This window comes from Myxocyprinus asiaticus, chromosome 18 (assembly GCF_019703515.2).
Source record: "Myxocyprinus asiaticus isolate MX2 ecotype Aquarium Trade chromosome 18, UBuf_Myxa_2, whole genome shotgun sequence".
In the NCBI taxonomy this organism is placed as follows: Eukaryota; Metazoa; Chordata; class Actinopteri; order Cypriniformes; family Catostomidae; genus Myxocyprinus; species Myxocyprinus asiaticus.
In genome coordinates, this window is record NC_059361.1 from 9,001,165 (window position 1) to 9,020,006 (window position 18,842).

At 37.0% G+C, this 18,842-nt stretch overlaps 2 protein-coding genes across 7 annotated transcripts in view; one reads left to right on the top strand and one right to left on the bottom strand.

The window, feature by feature from the left end:
• The window catches only part of LOC127456413 (transcription initiation factor TFIID subunit 4-like), a 129,423-nt gene extending 117,166 nt beyond the window's left edge, over nucleotides 1–12,257 (top strand). For 3 of the 4 annotated variants that reach the window (XM_051724885.1, XM_051724886.1, XM_051724887.1), the window contains one exon: nucleotides 8,611–12,257. In XM_051724885.1, the coding sequence (XP_051580845.1) occupies nucleotides 8,611–8,784 (174 nt within the window). In that variant the 3' untranslated portion in view covers nucleotides 8,785–12,257. The remainder of the gene's footprint in view (nucleotides 1–8,610) is intronic. The other variant, XR_007899833.1, reaches the window with a different exon arrangement.
• A 518-nt stretch (nucleotides 12,258–12,775) lies between these two features.
• LOC127456415 (BTB/POZ domain-containing protein kctd15) overlaps nucleotides 12,776–18,842 on the bottom strand; it is a 35,189-nt gene continuing 29,122 nt past the window's right edge. For all 3 annotated transcript variants that reach the window (XM_051724893.1, XM_051724892.1, XM_051724894.1), the window contains exon 5: nucleotides 12,776–17,756. In XM_051724893.1, coding sequence (XP_051580853.1) covers nucleotides 17,598–17,756 — 159 coding nt within the window. In that variant the 3' untranslated portion in view covers nucleotides 12,776–17,597. The remainder of the gene's footprint in view (nucleotides 17,757–18,842) is intronic.

The following is an 18,842-nucleotide window of genomic DNA, read 5'->3' on the forward strand; positions in this document are numbered from 1 at the left end:
ATAATACAAAGTATAATGTTATAAGTTTACACTAAATAATTTAGAAATTGCATAAAGTTTGCTAAATTTACACAGCTAAATAAAGCGAAAACGTGTTGCAGTCTGTGAAGGGTCCATTGGTAAATTGCTTTTTTTCTTGTTTAATGTATAAACCTCACAAATTTTGTTCGTTTTGCTTAAACGCGTGCCACCCCGCGTACACATGCGTGGAAGTTGTATTTTGGCTAAATTCATTTAAACTGACTGATCTTAGTTCAGAAGACTCTGTGCTGTCAGTAAAGGGTTAAACATTTGTCAAAAAACAACGTAGCACTTATCACAGCGGAGTTTGTCTTTGGGAGAAACGCCAACAAAACAACATCTGGGAAGAAACCTAATTCAGTTTTTACATTGAAACCTGTTTGAGTCAAAAGATTTGAGTCTCTAGTTTCATCCGATTTGCCATTTTTAAAATTTTCGCGATTTATCGCGAAACGCCACGCTGATAAATATAATGTACACTAATGTGTACTTTAGCACATCTTTTCCTTAGAAATCTTATATTGACTGTACATTATAGCATTGAGAATCAATGGTTTCATCCAAAAGCTGAAAAATTTTGCTTTCAGAGGCTTTATATGGAGTTAAGATGAAAATAAGGTGCATTTAAAACTTTTCTTAGAACGGAGCAGACAGACAGCACACTGGAGGTTAAGTCATTCACTAAATAAAGGAAGCATCCTTTAACTTTCCTATGCAGCTAACTGCATTTACTCCTAAAATCTAGTCAAAAGTTCAGTTTCAGGCTGCAGATGATGTTTGAACCACTCAACATGTTTGGCAGACATGGAACAATGATAATCAGTACATAGATTAAGAATTTATAATGTATCGTTTTATTTTAACATGTCTGGCAGTGATTGGATGAATCAGCCATTACTTTAAATCAGAATTATTTATGCTAACTATTGATGTAATGTCTGTAACGTCTCTAAAACATGAATAAACAACACTCCTGGAAACATAAAAAATTTGATAAAAAAAAATAAATCTTACTTTATATAGTTTGGTATTATTTAAAATGTAACAAATTAGTCCTGCTGTCCACATATGTGGATATCAATTTTTAGGAAAACTGTTTGCTCTAGAATTTTTTTTTATTAGGTGCTACTAATAAAAAAAAAAAAAAAAAAGAGAGAGAGAGAGAAATTGAAAATGCACACAGCAGTCACCCTCAGGTCTCAGGAGGTTAAAACAAGAAGCAAAAAGCATAAAAACATTTTTAATTCAAGATATATTCTCTAAAAAGAAGTCTAATCGTGCACTTCTCAAGTAAATTTGATCTTGTTTTAAGGATGTTTTGATCATTTTAATGGAAAACAAGACAAAAAATACAGATTTTTGTTAGATCTGTTATCCAGTGTCAGCTGACAAGAATCAAAAGGTCAAAAGTTTATAGACGGATAGGATAAACAATATATAAGGCCTTTTAAATCATCCAGGCCCTTTAAACTTAAGATTTATTTGTTTAGAAATAAGTCCCGAGTTTCTGATCAAGACTTCCAATCATAAGGAAATCATCTGGTTCCTAATGCACTTAATAAGGAATAGTTCGCCTAAAAATTTAAATTCTGTCTCATATGAGTAAATAAAATAATATCTCTTAATAAAGTCATGGAAATGTACTCATATACTGTACATTTTTCTAGTTATGCTCAGCTTTGTGAGTCCAGTCTCTATAAAATGATTTTTTAAAATCCTTATCCAGTCATTGATGTCATGAATGACTGGAAAAGTCATGTAATTTAATTTGTCTAAAGGATTGGGAACCCTGTAGGCCATTATGAGCCAGAAGCGAAGGCTTTAACCCAACCGCAACAGCGTAATGAGTTAGATGAATATACTGTATCTGACCAAACACACATGCGTGCATTACATTTAAATTAGGTCCGATTCACAGTTGTACACTCCTTACTGTCACTGTCACCTCGCATTTTCTCCCAGTCTTATGGTGTGAAGACACATATATGTGTGTGATTGTGTGTACGGTTGCCGCTAGCAAACTGTCATCGGCGAGCATGTTGGTGAGAATGCTGGCAGGCACCTCGTCGGACCCTTCCAGAACGTCAACATCCTCTTAGGGTCCTCTCTCTCTCTGTCTCTGCTCTAAACATGTGCATGCAGTCAGAGTTGTCTGAAAGATGTATGGAGGTATCCGTGTGCGAGCAGTCGGATGGATATGTCATATGACATTACGCCTGTGAGGGCTCGGCGCTGATAAAATGACAGATGCTGTTTTTTGCCTTCCCACAAAGCAGACCTCAGAATCTTGTCTTCTATTCATCATTAAAAGAATAGTTTGCCTAAAAAATAGATGCATTTTTTTACTCTCCCTTGAATTAATTTTTAAAGAATATCATGGCCACTCTTTGCCATGTAACGGAAGTGAATGTCGAGTCGACTGGGGCTATCAAGCTCCAAAATCACATAAAAGTGGTTCATATGACTTCTGAAGCCATACGATAGAAGCCATATGGAATAAGGAAAGTCATATGGGTTTAAAACAACATAAAAGTGAGTAAACAGACTCAAGATCAGCTGAGCTGACCTTCTTAGCTTGAGGTTACAAGATGCATGAATCTCCATGGAAACTGACAACAACAGGGCTATGTTTGGGTTGTTGGCGTTGGTTATAGGACTCATACAGTGGGCGGAGATCTGAGAGTGCTGGTGGAGGAATGAACTTTCTGCCTGCGTTTGGATCATTTACGCTGCCTTCGTGTGAACTTGGAGGCACTGGGGCCAAAATGTGTTCCCTAGGCAATGAACACACTATAAGACAGCAACTCATCACTCGCCGCACACTGAAAGACACACAGGCCACATACAGAGTTGCAGGAGTGCAGACTGCCACTTTGACCTCCACATAACAAGCCTTGCAGATAGCGCCACAGAAGGCCGAATTTATGAGTGAAAAAAAAAGTGTGCAAAGTAAACATTAAAAACATGTATTTATACATTACAACATTAGTTAACATGAGCTAAAAATTAACAATACTTTTACAGCATTTTTTTGTTTGTTTTTTTGGGGATTTTTCCCCCTTTTTCTCCCAATTTGGAATGCCCAATTCCCAATGTGCTTTTTAAGTCCTCATGGTCGCGTAGTGACTCTCCTCAGTCCGGGTGGGGGAGGACGAATCCCAGTTGCCTCCGCATTTGAGACCATCAACCCGCGCATCTTATCACGTGGTTTGTTGAGCGTTTTGCCACGGAGACATAGCGCATGTGGAGGCTTCACGCCATCCACCGCGGCAACCATGCTCAACTCACCATGCGAACCACATTATAGCAACCACGAGGAGGTTACCCCATGTGACTCTACCCTCCCTAGCAACCGGGCCAGTTTGGTTGCTTAGGAGACCTGGCTGGAGTCACTCACTTTTACAGCATTTATTAATCTCGGTTAATGTTAATTTTAAACATAGTAATACTGTAACACATCAATGGAAAGGAGGAGGCGAGAACCGGCTTGATAATATAAATGGTATTTAATTAAATAAAAAGACACACAAACACATACAGGGCAGCTGCCCATAATTCTCTCTCTCTCGAGCTGCCGTCTTCGGTCGCCTTTATCCCTCGCTCGCCTCATCAGGCTGATTGGGGTCCGGGCGTCCGTCATTCCGCCCGGCCCCACCCTCCTCCGCGCTACAAATACATTTTAAAATCAAAAGTTGTATATGTAAACATAAGTTAATGCACTGTGAACTAACTAAAAATGTACAATTGTATTTGTATTAACTAACATTAACAAAGATTAATAAATTCTGTAAAAAATATATTGTTCATTGCTAGTTCATGCACTAACTAATGTTAACGAATGGAACCTTATTGTAAAGTGTTATCGACTCGTTTACATTAAGGTCTTAGGATGTTCTTGGTGAATTTAAATGTAGGAACTGAGGTCTTTAGATGCTCGGAAACAATAAGGTAAATATTCATGAAAAAAATTAGACATTCGATATCTCTTCGTAAATGTTGACAGTTTTAAAATATTTATTGTGGCTTTTTCATCTAAATGAGGCTGAAACCTGTGAGAAAATCGCTAGAGTGTTAAGTTGGACCTGTCATTGCAAAGAGACTTTGCATACTGGATATGCAAATTGCCCGGTAATTATTAGCTACCGCTTCGAAAAATCAGCAGCAATGGGGTCAAAGTTGAAATGGTTTGAACTTTGAGTGCCACTTTACAGCACCTGATGGAAGTGCACCATGAGTCATGTGGAAGCCCCTTTAATGTTCTCGCATGTCACATCCACTTTTAATGATCAATCAATTGCCAATGGATAAAATCAAGTCCCACCCTACATTTTTGACATTGTTGAAAATACATCACATTTTGTAAATAAAACAGGTTGCAAACTACAAGTTTCTTGTTGACTGAAAATTCATTTGTCACTATCTACATTTTTTTATTTGGTTGTAGAACGCGATTGTCACTATCCTTAACCTCCTGTACCCGAGCGTGACTGCTGTGTGCATTTTCCATTTCCCTTTTTGATTTGTAATTGTAGCACCTAATAAACAAGCAAAAAAAAACAAAAACAAACAAACAAAAAAAAGTTCTAGAGCAAATAGTTTTCTAAAAATGTATGTCCACATATGTGGACAGTGGGACTGAGTTTGAAATAATACCAGGATATCAGTTTTTTTTTTTTAATCAAATAGTTTATTATGTTTCCAGGAGTGTTGTTTATTCATGTTTTTGAGATGTTACAGACATTACATCAGAAATTATCATAATTAATTCTGATTCAGTGTAATGACCAGCATCATCCAATCACTGCCAACCATTTTAAAATAAAATTATACTTTATAAATTCTGAATCTATGTACTGATTACCATTGTCCCATGTCTGCTAAATATGTTGAGTGGTACAAACATCCTGAGCAGCCTGAAACTGAACTTTTGACTGGGTTTAAGGAGTGAATGCACTTAGCTGCATAGAAAGCTATAGGGTGCTCCCTTGCTCCCTGTTTAGTGAATGACTTACCCTCCAGTGTGCTGACTGTCTGCACTGGTCTCAGAACAGTTCGAAATGCACCTTATTTTCATCCTAACTCCATATAAAGCCTCTGAACATTTTTCAGGTTTTAGATGAACCCATTGATTCTCAATGTGAAAATGCACAGTGAATTTAGGAATGCATTTACTAATGTTAATGAATAGAACCGTATTGCACAGTGATAACTAAAAAATAAAATAACTAACATGTTTTTTCAACTTTTAAGGGAAAAATATCAGAACATCATGTTTATCAGAACGCTGACTCGTGAAAAATGAATGAACTTTTTAAAGTGGCATGTCAAACGGTACTAGAGACACTGCTCTTTACACCTAAATAGGTTTCAATGGAAAAAGCTTAAAGCGGTTTCTTACCAGAGGCACTTTTGTTGGTGCTGTGTCCATGGAAGCGCTTCACGGAAATCAAGTCGAAAAATCGAGTCACGTGACACAATGCCATGCTGTTGTGCCACGTGTCTCTGTGCTGCAGACGTTTAACCCTTAAATGACAGTCTAGAATCTTGTGAACAGTATTCAGTCAGTTTAAATGAATTTAAATTACGTATAGCGAAGCCAAAATGCAACGTCCACACATGTGGATGTGGGGTTGCACAAGGTTAAATTGCCACTGGTTACGATTAAGATTTAATAATATTAGGGATGTGCCAGGGTGGTCGAATAATCAACTATTTGTCAAACAACTGATTAGTTGATTAATGGGGGCGACTACTAACATTAATATTTGTAGTGGTGGTGGTTTTAATGGAGATACAATTCTCAAATTAATTCAGAGACGCAACTTCTTAGAGAGCGTTTTTGCGTGATAACTCGCTGTGCTTACAGTCAGCACAGTAAAACCCACTGTAAGAAGTTTTGTCTCTTTAATGCTTTAGATTTAGTCTTTTTATGCGCTGTTTGTTACAGAAAAGCACCGCATCAACAATACATTTTTAAGACAATCACTGTCAGACGTTAAATCCTCTGCTGTGTGTTATCTACAGTATTTGTGAGGTGTTGTGGAGAGATTAAAGTCTTTTGCTGACACTGCTTAAAAAAAATAGTTGGAGAGTGAAAAAGGTTTAAACTGCTGGATGTTGTGAACTAGATATGTATATTATCTTGCAGTTCTGCGCTTTTGAATGAGCAGCGAGGATAAAATCTCAGCAGCAGTATCATAAATTCTGTGTCTTTATCTTAAAGCAAAAAACAAAAACAATAAAACTTGACCAGCTGGATCAGATAATGTGCCTGCGTATTCTACAGTAAACAAACAGCTGACTGGCTTTTGTAACTATAAGGTGGGACTTCCATTCCTACAGCCACCATATGGAGCGTTGCAATACTTCTATGAAAAAGCTCTTTTAACTGTACAGCAAGGTGCACAGTGTGAACCCGGCTTATGGAGAGACAATAGGTGCCATATTGAGCATTACATTTTTCCCCATTCATATGTAAACTAGCGGGCCGTCTCTTCCCTTTTTATTGTCTCTCTTTTACTCACATTTCTCCTTCTTTGTCTCTTCTTTACATTTTTTTCTCTCTCCCCATCTCTAAAACTCACGCGCACGTGAATATTTTTAAACACACACACATGCCAGAGGCCAGCTTGTCTCTGTGTCCAGGTAGATGGATGCGTATGATTGGTCCACTTTATGATTGGCAGTAATTGGCATGGCAGAAGGCAGGCCTGCCTTTCACATGAGGTCAACTCTGATTGGTCTGATGAGGCCAGATCTTCCTTCTCCAAGGACCTCAACCCCAAGGGCTTCCTGCGTTCTGCCTGTCCTAAATACATCCCACCTGTCAAATTCACTGATGCCTCTGGAAAGACAGGACGAATGTGGCCACCCTGTATTTCTGAGCATAGCTGTGGCGTATTAATGATTTCAGCTAGAGTTAAACTTCAGGCCAAGCCCTGTGTCTGCAGTCACATGGTTTCTATTACCACTCTCATGTCTCGCAGCATTGTGTTTACCAAACGCAATCAATATAATTATACAATGTCTGTTGGAGAGTAAGACTTTGTTTCCGGTCATATTTTGCTTTCTGTTCGGTCGGTTTGTGTTTATGGATTCTACCGTCTGATTTTTTCTTTTATTCATGAGTGATGGAAGTTTGATGCAACTGTGTACGAATCTGTATGTTTATTTAAAATAAACATCAGTTTATATGTGAAAGCAGCAGATGAAGAGAAATTCTTATCAGAATCTATTCATTTTTAAAGGGTTAGTTCATCCAAAAATACAAATTCTATCATCACTCTGGTGTCATTTCAAAAACGTATGACTTCTATTTTCCATGAAACACAAAAGGAGATTTTAGTTTAGCAGAATGTTCATGCTGCTCTTTTCCATACAATGAAAGTGAATGGGGATGGACACTGTCAAGCTCCAAAAAGGGCAAAAGAAAACACACACCATAAAAGCAGTCCATCTGACTCATGCACTTTATTTAAAGTCTTCCGAAGCCGTACAATGGCTTTTGAGGAACAGATCAAATTTATAGTCATTATTCAATGAAAATGTTCCCCTTCACATTGCTCTCAGATTTCATGCACACATTTGCGTATTCAAACTTGTCCTGACACAATTGGTTTGCATCACTTTAATGGTGTTTTCATTTTGTTTGTTTTTTTCACTGATGAAATGTGAGAACACTGTGGGAAAAGCCCCAAAGTTTGGCTTTGACTGATTAACAAATTGCAGAATGGATTGCTGTGAACTGTAGGCCAGTGATAGGCTTAAGCTCAATGATATGGAAATAAACAATATATTAAAGGTATAGTTCACCCAAAAATGAAAATTATCTCATCATTTACTCACCCTCATGCCATCCCGGATGTGTATGACTTTCTTTCTTCTGCAGAACACAAATGAAGATTTTTAGAAGAATATCTCAGCTCTGTAGGTCCCTACAGTGCAAGTGAATGGTGGCCAGAACTTTGAAGGTCCAAAAAGCATATAAAGGCTGCATAAAAGTAATCCATATCACTCCAGTAGTTAAATCCATATCTTCAGAAGCGATATGATAGATGTGGGTGAAATCAATATTCAAGTCCTTTTTAACTGTAAATTCTCCTCCCTGCCCAGTAGGTGGCGATATGCATGAAGTATGTGAATTGCCAAAAAACTAAAGAATTTGGAAAAGAAAGTGAAAGTGGAGATTTATAGTAAAAATGGAATTAAATATTGATCTGTTTCTCCCCCACTTCGCTTCTGAAGATATGGATTTAACCACTAGAGTCATATTAATTTTATGCTGGCTTAATGTGCTTTTCTGGACCTTCAAAGTTCTGGCCACCATTTAATTGCATTGTGAGGACCTACATTGCTGAGATATTCTTCTTAAAATCTTCATTTGTGTTCTGCAGAAGAAAGAAAGTCATACACATCTGGGATAGCATGAAAGTGAGTAAATGATGACAGATTTTTCATTTTTGGTTGAACTATCATTTAAATTGTGACACATTGCAATTTCAAGCTCATTATAAACATATATGATACAATGCTGTTTTGTCTTATTTTAATACGCCATTCACAGTATTTGCCTGTTTTGTTTTTCCTCAGGTGTCGGGGAGTTCTGCAGTCTCTCCATCCGGAACGTCCACCCCTCCCAACTCATCGCGGCAGTATTCCCGCCAGAGAATAACACGTGTCAACCTCAGGGACTTCATCTTCTACATGGAGCAGGAGAGAGAGACCAGCCGATCTCTCTTACTGTACCGTGCTCTTCTCAAGTAGCTAACACTAACCAAACTGTCAACACTACACAGGAAACAGCAGCCAAACGAGACGAAGCAAACATTCATCCAGTGATCGACTTCCTCCTTAGCCCTGCAACGTGCCTTCAGCCTCATTCACCGTCTGTGTGTCCGTGATGTTGTAATGTCATTGTTACTTTTGATAGAAAAACTTTGAAAAAAGAAAAGAAACTAACATGTCTCCTCTGTTTCTCCTCACCATTATTAGGTGATTACATTAATTGTATTTATGATAGTGAATTTTAAAGCTATGTAATCTCTGGCTTTGAGCCAAAAAACGTTTTTGTTTATGTACATTTGTTTTTTGTGTGTGGATCTCAGATCTAATTCACGTTTGGAGACGCTGTATATTTAACACAGAGAGCTTACAATGAACGATCTTGAAGACGAAACGTCTTGAAGTGATCATTGTATTTTTTTAAAGACATAGTTCACCCTAAAATGACAATTCTGTCATCATTTACTCACTCCCATGTCATTCCTCACACCATAACCTTTAATCCCCCAATCTTAACCTGTATGCTGTTATGAATTCAAGAATTTTAAAATGGCATGTCTCGTTTGGTTCCTATACCACATTATATGTGTGAATTAGGGCTATAAACAGGGCTGAAAAACTAAATTTGAATGTTTCACTTAAATATATACAAAATTTTAATTAAAGACATTATTTCAGGTATGGGAAAAGGTAGCTCCAAGATATCTGATATTTAAATCAACGTTGTTTCCTACGTCCAGAAGTGTGGGCAGTGAATCAATATAAACCAAACAACACCGTGTTGTAGCAATTGTTTATTGCAAAGAACATATCTGGCTGTTAATGAAAATGTTTTAAATGATCAAGTCAAAAGATTTCACTTATTCTCAAATCCTCAGTAAAGAAGTAAAAGGAGAACAGAAATGCTTCAATAGACGGTTCAATGTAAAATTAGTGTTGCACAGTAGCCTATACCGGTGCCATAGTACTACCACGGACTCCAGCTTCAAAATACTGGAGGTACCACATTGTTTTTCATTAAATAAAGTTTTATGTACGTACCTTATGCTTATACAGCGAGATGCTGATAAGAGAGCAAGACACAACGGCCAAAGAGGGGCCGTTCACTCCAAACGCGTACACTAGGTGGATGTCTTTGACCGCTGCGCTACATCTCTCTGTTTTGTCAGCATTTCGTACAGAAGTGCTGAGTTTTATTAGACGCTGTGTCAATTTAAAAGGAAATTCAATCTTTTAAACACATCTGGAGACACTCGCCTTCTGTTTTATTTGCAGCGCTACATCTGTTTAAGACCAAGAATGCGATTGGTCTGAACAGCCTGGCCTGTAAGTCATCAACAGTGCTTGGCACGCAAAATTTAAAGGCACATTCTAGCATTGGAATATGCATTTTTTTCTTAAATTCGACAAATTTTAATTTTATTTTGACAGCCTTATTGTAAGCCAGTGCCGTTTTGGCATCAATAATGTTTACACACGATTTTTGAATCTGAACGTCGATACAAAGCTATCGTATGGCTTTAGAAGACTTTGAAGATAGTGTTTAATTTAATATGTACTTTTGTGTTCTGTGGTAAAAACAACAGCATTCGGTTTCGAACAACGTGAGAGTGCTGAAATAATGACAGAATTTCCATTTTGGGGTGAACGGTTCCTTTCAATAATATTCGTTCTCTAAACTTTTTGCAGAACATGTTTCCCAAATGTAAACATCAGTGTCCAACCAATTCACAGTATTTAAAACCCCATAAAAAGTTGAATTTATTCAGTTAAAAAAATATTTTAAGAAAGTACTTTATCAGCAAAATCTTTATCAGCGAGACTTAATGTAAATAGGTTTTTTGAAGAACTGTGTTTTTAACAGCATGTATAAATGATTTCCACATGATATTTTAGCAACAAAATAATGTTTTAAAATCGTTTCCATAACAAGGAATGAAATATTCCATAAAACTCATGAGCTTTTGAATATCACGATGCTTTTATCTTTCATCGTGTTTTGTGTACATTAAATATGTATCTATGAGAAGCACGTATCTCGTGTTTTCCAAAAATAGGCCAGCAGCGATCCATGCTAGAGCAATACGACACCAAAACACATCACATGCCACTATCAGTTTGATGTTCCTGTGTCCGAACATTAAAGTCAACATGAAATGGCATTCGCAGACCAGGAATATGTATTAAGGAAGTAAACAGGGCCATTTTTGATTTCATGTTGAATTAAATAAGCTTTTTTTTTTTTTTCTCTCACATTTTTGCTGTTTGGTGTGTAAAACTGGACTTCACTGCCCTAAACTGTGCGTTTCAAACCAACTCTACCTGTACACCTTAAATTAAAAAAAATAAAAAACTGATGTGTGTAACTTCTGCACCACTAGTGTCACCAAATGGAATTGCAAAAATAATCACTGATTTCCTGAACGCCCCCACTAGTCACACTGCCATTAGTCAGTGAGTCCCATTTTTGGTGGTAATCAACTTATGAATGGCTTACTTATAGTTAAGCTGGAATAGGAGAAAGTATTTTAACATTAAAAAAAATTACACACTTCAGCTTTATGCTCACTCAGTGTTATCTTGTTAGATCAGTTACCTTGCATTGTAACACAGATATTTTAAGTAAATCTTAAGTTATTCATTACAGTCTTTCATTTGTACCTCGTATTATCCATAAGCTCAAGCTCAGCTACTCCACTATGAGAAAGAGCTGATGTCCACTATGGACCGATATGTAAGCATTTAGTTTTTGTGAAGGTTCGCTCTACATGATGTCACGAGAGGTGACGTTCTGTGTGACATTTCTGAGTTCCGACCCAACCACAGTCGGGATGTCAGATTTAAAATCAGACGGCCTCTTTTCTATGCACCATGAATCCTGTTGATTTGCGGTTTATGTGTTAGTGTTTAACACACAATTTCCAGAAAGTAACGCACATTTACGTTTTTTATTTTTTATTTTTTTTATGTCTGTTTACTTTTTATATCTTAATAGGAAACAGTATTTCTGATGTCAAACCATGAGTCTATGTCCATAAAACTGTAAAAGGGAAAGCTTGTTTTGTAGCTATTTATATTTTTGTTTCTGTCATTTACATTTTAGGCAGTACACTTTATTCCCCACGTTCTTTGGAACGCCACACAAATTTGAAAGCACAAACTTATTTGTTCGGTTGTCTCAAACAACTTTGTTATTCTTATCGTTTCTGTTTTCTGAAGGATGCTCTTTCTAGAACTTTCGCTTTGTAGCCAAAATATTATTAGGTCTCTAACCTCTTCATATTCTGTTACTTCTGTACACAGCTGGAATTTAATGTTTCAATCTATTGAATATTCGTATATATTGTTTACAAGACCTTGTGTTAATTAGAACTATCTTATTTTTGGTAAATTCTGTACATATCCTGAAATATTTCTGTTTGTGTGAACATACTTCTGTATTTGTACCTATTTTGTAAAGGAATAAATAAGCTGTTTACTAAACTTAAATACTTTGTTTACAAGTGTGCCATTAACCATTTCTTTAATTTGAATGTACTAATCTTGTTTTGTTGCATTTAAACTGATGAGCCAAAACATTATGACCACCTGCTTAATATGGATTTGTTGGTCCAGCACATCCCACAGATGCTCAATCGGATTGAGATCTGGGGAATTTGGAGGCCAAGTCAACACCCTAAATTCTTCATCATGTTCCTCAAACCATTCCTGAACAATGTGTGCAGAGTGGCAAGGCGCATTATCCTGCTGAAAGAGGCCACTGCCATCAGGGAATACCATTGCCATGAAGGGGTGTACCTGGTCTGCAACAATGTTTAGGTAGGTGGCACATGTCAAATTGATGTCCACATGAATGGCTGGACCCCGGGTTTCCCAGCAGAACATTGTCCAGAGCAAAGTACAAACAATGTTTCAGGTGAATAGTACACATTTTTTATTATAGCAAATATGCAAGTAAATAAAAAGAAGACACTGTAAATAAACATGCCCTTTAATACCACAGTCTAATTATTAATACATTAAATAATGACAATTTTCATCTTGGTAGACATTTTGAAATGTTTCCTCTTCTTTTTATGTGTATGTACATATCATATTGCTTTGCTAATTTTGAAATCTATCAGTCTAGTATTAAAGCAGTGTCAACATCTCTTTCATTTTTTCAGGGTCCGTTTACAAATTGAAATCTGCATCCGGACCGTTTCAATTTACAAATAACTGTACATGGTTCCAGAGGTTTGGACTGATGATGTTTAAATGTTGGTCAACGACATCGCCCAATCTACAACATGTGAAATGCATTACTACGATATGGAAATAATTCCAATGTAAAGACCATTTTTGCTTCTTCTGCTACTAGGTGATGCACTTGAGAACATTCAAATGCACTTCATTGACATTTTTCACATCGAAAAGCACAAATGGACCGGCTTGTGCAAAATTCTCATTGGTCAACGGATGTATACATAAAAAAGTTGACATTTTCTCTTAGTTTGGTCCTATGACAAAGCGTTGCATTCACAAACCTTTACGTTTTACCTCTGCGCACCATCCCCATTGGAATCAATAGATTTGCAGCTTAAACTCTAATGTGCAAGCATTCTTACTTTGATCTTACATCAGATATGGTCATGATGCCAGTGCACAGTTGTCACACAATGTTATCAAAACTCCCAAACTTTATCCACGTTGGGATTTACCATCATCTGAGTACGTCCATTGATGTTCTGAGCAGTTCGGTGGCTTGCTGTTTGTGTGTGTGTGTGTGTTTGCGGTTTTAAATGTGTAGTTTTGAGAGCATGTATGAGGATTCTGTTGAAGGCATGTTGGGATATCTCACTCACCCTTTGGCAGATGAAAGGAGTGGTTCGCTATTCCCTTTGTGGTAGCTGGATGACAGAACTGGGCCGCTGTGGGTTAGAACAAAGCCAAGCTTGAGTGGGCTTCCCTATAGGGGGTCTGGTTGTGCTTACTGGATGGGGTGAGATGCCTCAACGGTGGACATTTAATCAGTCAGCAAAGAAAACCACATGATTTAGTCCAAGCAAATGGCATTATGTTCATGAAGTGTTCAGCTCTAATACTGGATTGTTTTCTAATCATCTTGAGTTTAAACAAGACGGATAAGAATGAGACCTAATCTTTTTGATCAACACATTTGGGCGAGAAGAAACAGCATTGCTGAGTTACACGAACACAAAGAATGGAAAGAGGTTATTCTTTCTTCTGTTGATCTTTGATCTGGAGATGTTGATCAGTCATGAAATTTGGAGGCAAAGAAACGACGGCCACAGTTGAGTCCCCTAACTCAAGGCAACCAACGCCATGGTGCGACACTGTCTACACTGGAAGCAACCAATGTTGCAGAGCAACAAGTAAAATTAATCGCAATCAATTGATGTTTGTAAATAAAACATAGGCGAATGGGAAAAATAAAGCAGATGTGCACCACGTTAAAAAATAGATATTACATCGAGTGTATGCAGTGGAGAAGGCGTCCAATGTACGTATAGTGTATGAACTAACATAGCTTCATGACATCGCAAAATAACTTGTATGAGATGGCGAAATCATTGTTTTCTTTCTTCCGTGGTACACAAGTTTGTTAGGGTTAGGGTAAGGGGTTAAACTTAAAGGAATATTCCAGGTTCAATACAAGTTAAGCTCAATCGTCAGCATTTGTGGTATAATGTTGATTACCATAAAAAAAAAAAAAATTTCAATTTGTCCCTCCGTTTCTTAAAAAAAAAAAATTCAAAAATCAAGGTTACAGTGAGACATTGGAAGTGAATTGGGCCAAGTTTTGGAGGACTTAAAGACAGAAATGTTAAGCTTATATATTTTCTGTTAAAAATCGTATATTATTTGAGCTGTAAAGTTGTTTAAATCGTAAGTTTTAAAGTCGTTTAAGGTTAAAAGGTTAGTAAGCGATTTTATCACACTAAAATCATGTCAACACTCATTTTGTGTACTTCTTGTGGCTATACTTTTGAATTAGTGAGTATTTTCACGTTATGGATTGGCCCAATTCACTTCCATTGTAAGTGTAACCCAGAATTTTGCTTTTTTTTTTAAGAAAAGGTCGAAATACATTTTTGTCATAATCAATATTATGCCACAAATGCTGTCGATTGAGCTTAACTTGTATTGAACCCGGAATATTCCTTTATTAACCTAAAAACCTTGCTTGTTGGTTTGTTGGTTCGTTTAGTTTTTGTACGAGCCAACACATGATTTCTTACAATTTTGCCATCTCGTAATATTATTACGACTTGTCTTGAGACCAGGATTGTAAGAACTCTGGGAGTTGTACTTTATTTTCACTTTCACTCAAGACAAGTGCACAAGTATTCACACGCATTTTATAGACCACACATTTGACCTTAAATCTGAAATAACCGTTTTGTGAAATCAGACAGCACCCTGTTTACGATGTATCTACCATTTACTCACACATTTTAGTATCTAACATTATAATGTCAACTTCAACCTGCTTCAAACAATCGGAGAGATGAACCATTCTGATAAATTGGGCTAATAATTATTCATTCACAAAGATGGTTTAAAAAATTTATGCATCACAGTTAGTAGGCCTACCCTCATTCTGTCAGTGAGCTCAGACATGAGTCTATTTCCACTAAATGTTTAAACACTGGCTGCTTATTTTCATACTAGCTTGGCGTCTGAGCGGTATTTAAGTGCAAAAGTATGTTATTAATCATATGTATTTCATCTAGACACAATCACGTCTTCATCTTTCAATATTTTGCCTCAAGTTACGCAGAAGGGTTTTGAATTTCGTTCTTTGCGTATTTTCACTCACAACTCAAATTTTTTTGATTCAACATGGGTCTCTCTGTTGGCATTGAGTAACATTATAGAGCTTATAAACATTTAAAATACTAAATGATATGCTTAAGTGTGGCAATGTTCTTGCTTGGTCTCTCTCTTAGTGTTACCTATTTTTGAACACAGGGTTTAGAAATACCCATGTTTGCTTGTAGCTCATTTAAACAAAGAAGCTTTCTTCAGCGGCAAATGCATTAAAGCCCAGACTGCTTTCGCCATACAGCCCGAGGGCGTAATAGTGTTTCTGCAAACCCTGCCAGGAAAAGTCTCTCTGAAGCTCTCAAATATAATGCCTTCAGAATGCCACTCCCAACATCCTTCATATAACACATGAAACATGCACAAAAAGAGACAAAAAACTGAATCGTAGTACTAATCACTGCAAAAAATCATTTTCTTAATCAGTATTTTTGTATTGATTTCCAGTGATTATATCTAAACATCTTTAAAGCTGAAGTTTGTCATTTTTTCTAAGTTAAAATACCTATCCTATCCCAGCTTAATATGCAGAATCGAATATAAGTAAGCCATTCGTAGGTTGATTTCACCAAAAAGTGGCTATAAAAACTGTTTGTTTGAGTGGCCCTTCCAGATCGATGCAGCAACATTGGCTCAACCAATAGTGTGAGTTTTGCGCATATCGCCACATACTGGGCAGGGATGAGAATTTATAGTAAAAAAGGACTTAAATATTGATCTGTTTCTCACCCACATCTATCATATCGCTTCTGAAGATATGTATTTAACCACTGGAGTCTTATGGATTACTTTTATGCTGCCTTAATGTGCTTTTTGGGCCTTCAAAGGTCTGGCCACCATTGACTTGCGTTGTATGGACCTAAAGAGCTGAAATATTCTTCTGAAAATCTTCTTTGTTTTCAGCAGAAGAAAGAAAGTCATACACATCTGGGATGGCATGAGGAGGATTAAATGATGAGAGAATTTTCATATTTGGGTGAACTGTTCCTTTAAGGAGGGCTCATGGCAAAAAGCCACCAAAAATGATAAAAGTTCCCCAGAAATTCAAAATGTGGGTGGCAAAAAAAAATGTCCTCGTAATTAATTATTCTGTTTTGTATTTGTAACATCTTATATTGTTCTTAATATTATATGAATTAATTTGATTAATATTATATGAATTCATTAATTGATATTAGTCAACGGATGAGTCAACGGATGTTTTAAATGGTTAGAAAAATATGTCCTCATAAAGGTAAAATGCCCCTTAAAATCAAATCCAGAGGCGAATATTGCCCCTAAATAAAAAAATACAAAAGTTATTTTCTGACTCTGTTTATTACTCATTTTTGCTTTAAGTGAATATATCTTGTTTTATATTTAGATATTTTTACTGGAAAACAAGACAAAAAAACAGACTAAAAAAAAGATTTCTCGCAGTGTGATAACTGCATACAACATGGTGCTATAAACAAATTAAAAAGTACTTTATAAACAACAATGACGAAATTAAAAACAATCGCATGGTGAGAAAAGTTTACGCCAGACCCCTAATGTTGAGAGTGATGTCAGCCTCAGTTGTTGTTCAAGAGATCGTTTTCATCCATTCCGTGTGTACAAAGAGGAACAAGGCGTCCATAAGCGTGACCCGATAAAACGGTGCACACCGCATAAAATCATCACAGCACAATAAAACATACTGATACACACTGCAGTGAGAGAAGGGTGGGGCATGTATCCCATCTGAACTGAAGGCGCCCTCTCATTGGTGGCTTGGAGAGAACACAGGAAGTTGGAACGCTGAGCTGCTCCAGTGTCGTTCCTGTTAATGTTCTTTGGGTTTGTAACTGCTGTGGTTTTTGTGTGTGATAAATTACATTCCCCTTATAAACGCTGAGCTCTGTAGAGCTGTGAGTCTGTGGACGTCTGTCTGTGTGTGTAGTGTGTTGTGTAGTTCGGTCAAGGGCCGAGGGCCTCGACGTGTGCCTTTAGTCCAGCGGCTCCTGTTTTATCCTAATGGGCGTGTTCATGGACTGACTCCGCCTATCCTCACGACACAGCACGTATTCGCTGAACTGGGAGGAGTCAACTCCGCCACCACAGGATGCTGCCACATTGAAACCTTTCTGGAAGAGACGCTCCAGCACCTGTGAGGACAGAGAACACAGAGGGTCAAAACTCACAAGCAAAAATGAAATAAGATGGAAGAGATTAGCTGTGTCTTGTTTCGAAGGCTGTGTGCTCTTGAGGTTGTAATTGACAGCAGCGTATGTCACAGAGGCGATCTTGTTTCAGACCGCTGCCTACTGAAGATGCGTCCTACCAAGCAACAGCCTTCGTAATGAGATAAAACCCACTGTGCTTCATGCATTTGTCAGAATTGACAGAATTTTTGTTGTTTAGTTTTCTTCCTCCTTTAATTCCAACCTGTATTGTATTATTTTTGGATGTTATCAGTGTGTTTTATGCTTTTATATTTCTATGTTTTGTGTTGAATTTGTTCTTTTCCTGTTATAACATGAACAGCAGCACTGGAGATAAAGAGCTGTTGAGAGAGAACGCAACTAAACACACAAACAGCCTCTGTCAGTAAATCTGTTAAATCTGTTAAACCAGAATACATATTTTACAACACTCTCCAACAAACAAAACACAAGCGTTTCAACGTTCTCTGTTTGAATAAAAATAAACATTACACAGCCATCCATCAACCAAAACACAAATTTTACAACACCCTTCATCACAAAAAATAAAATAAACTTTACACCACCTTCCAACAGACAAATAAATAAAACACTTACCAACAGGCTAAAACACAAACACTCTGTTTGGCCAAAAATAATTACACCACCACCTTTCACCAACCAAAACACAAGCTTAACAACACCCTTTGTCAGAAAAAATGTAAATAAAAATTAACTTTAAACTAACTTCCAACAGACAAAAACATTTTACAGCACTTTCCATCAAACAAAACAGAAACTTTACAACACCCTTTGTCAGAAAACAAAAAATTAACTTTCCACCACCTTCCAGGCAAAATAAATAAATAAAAACACTTTATCAGGCAAATCACAAATGTTTCAATAATCTGTTTAACCAAAATTAAAAATTACACCCCCTTCCATCAACCAAAACATGAAATTTGTCAGAAAAACAAACAAACGTGACACTACCTTCAAACATACAAAACAAAATTGACACTACCTTCAAACAGACAAAAAAACTACATT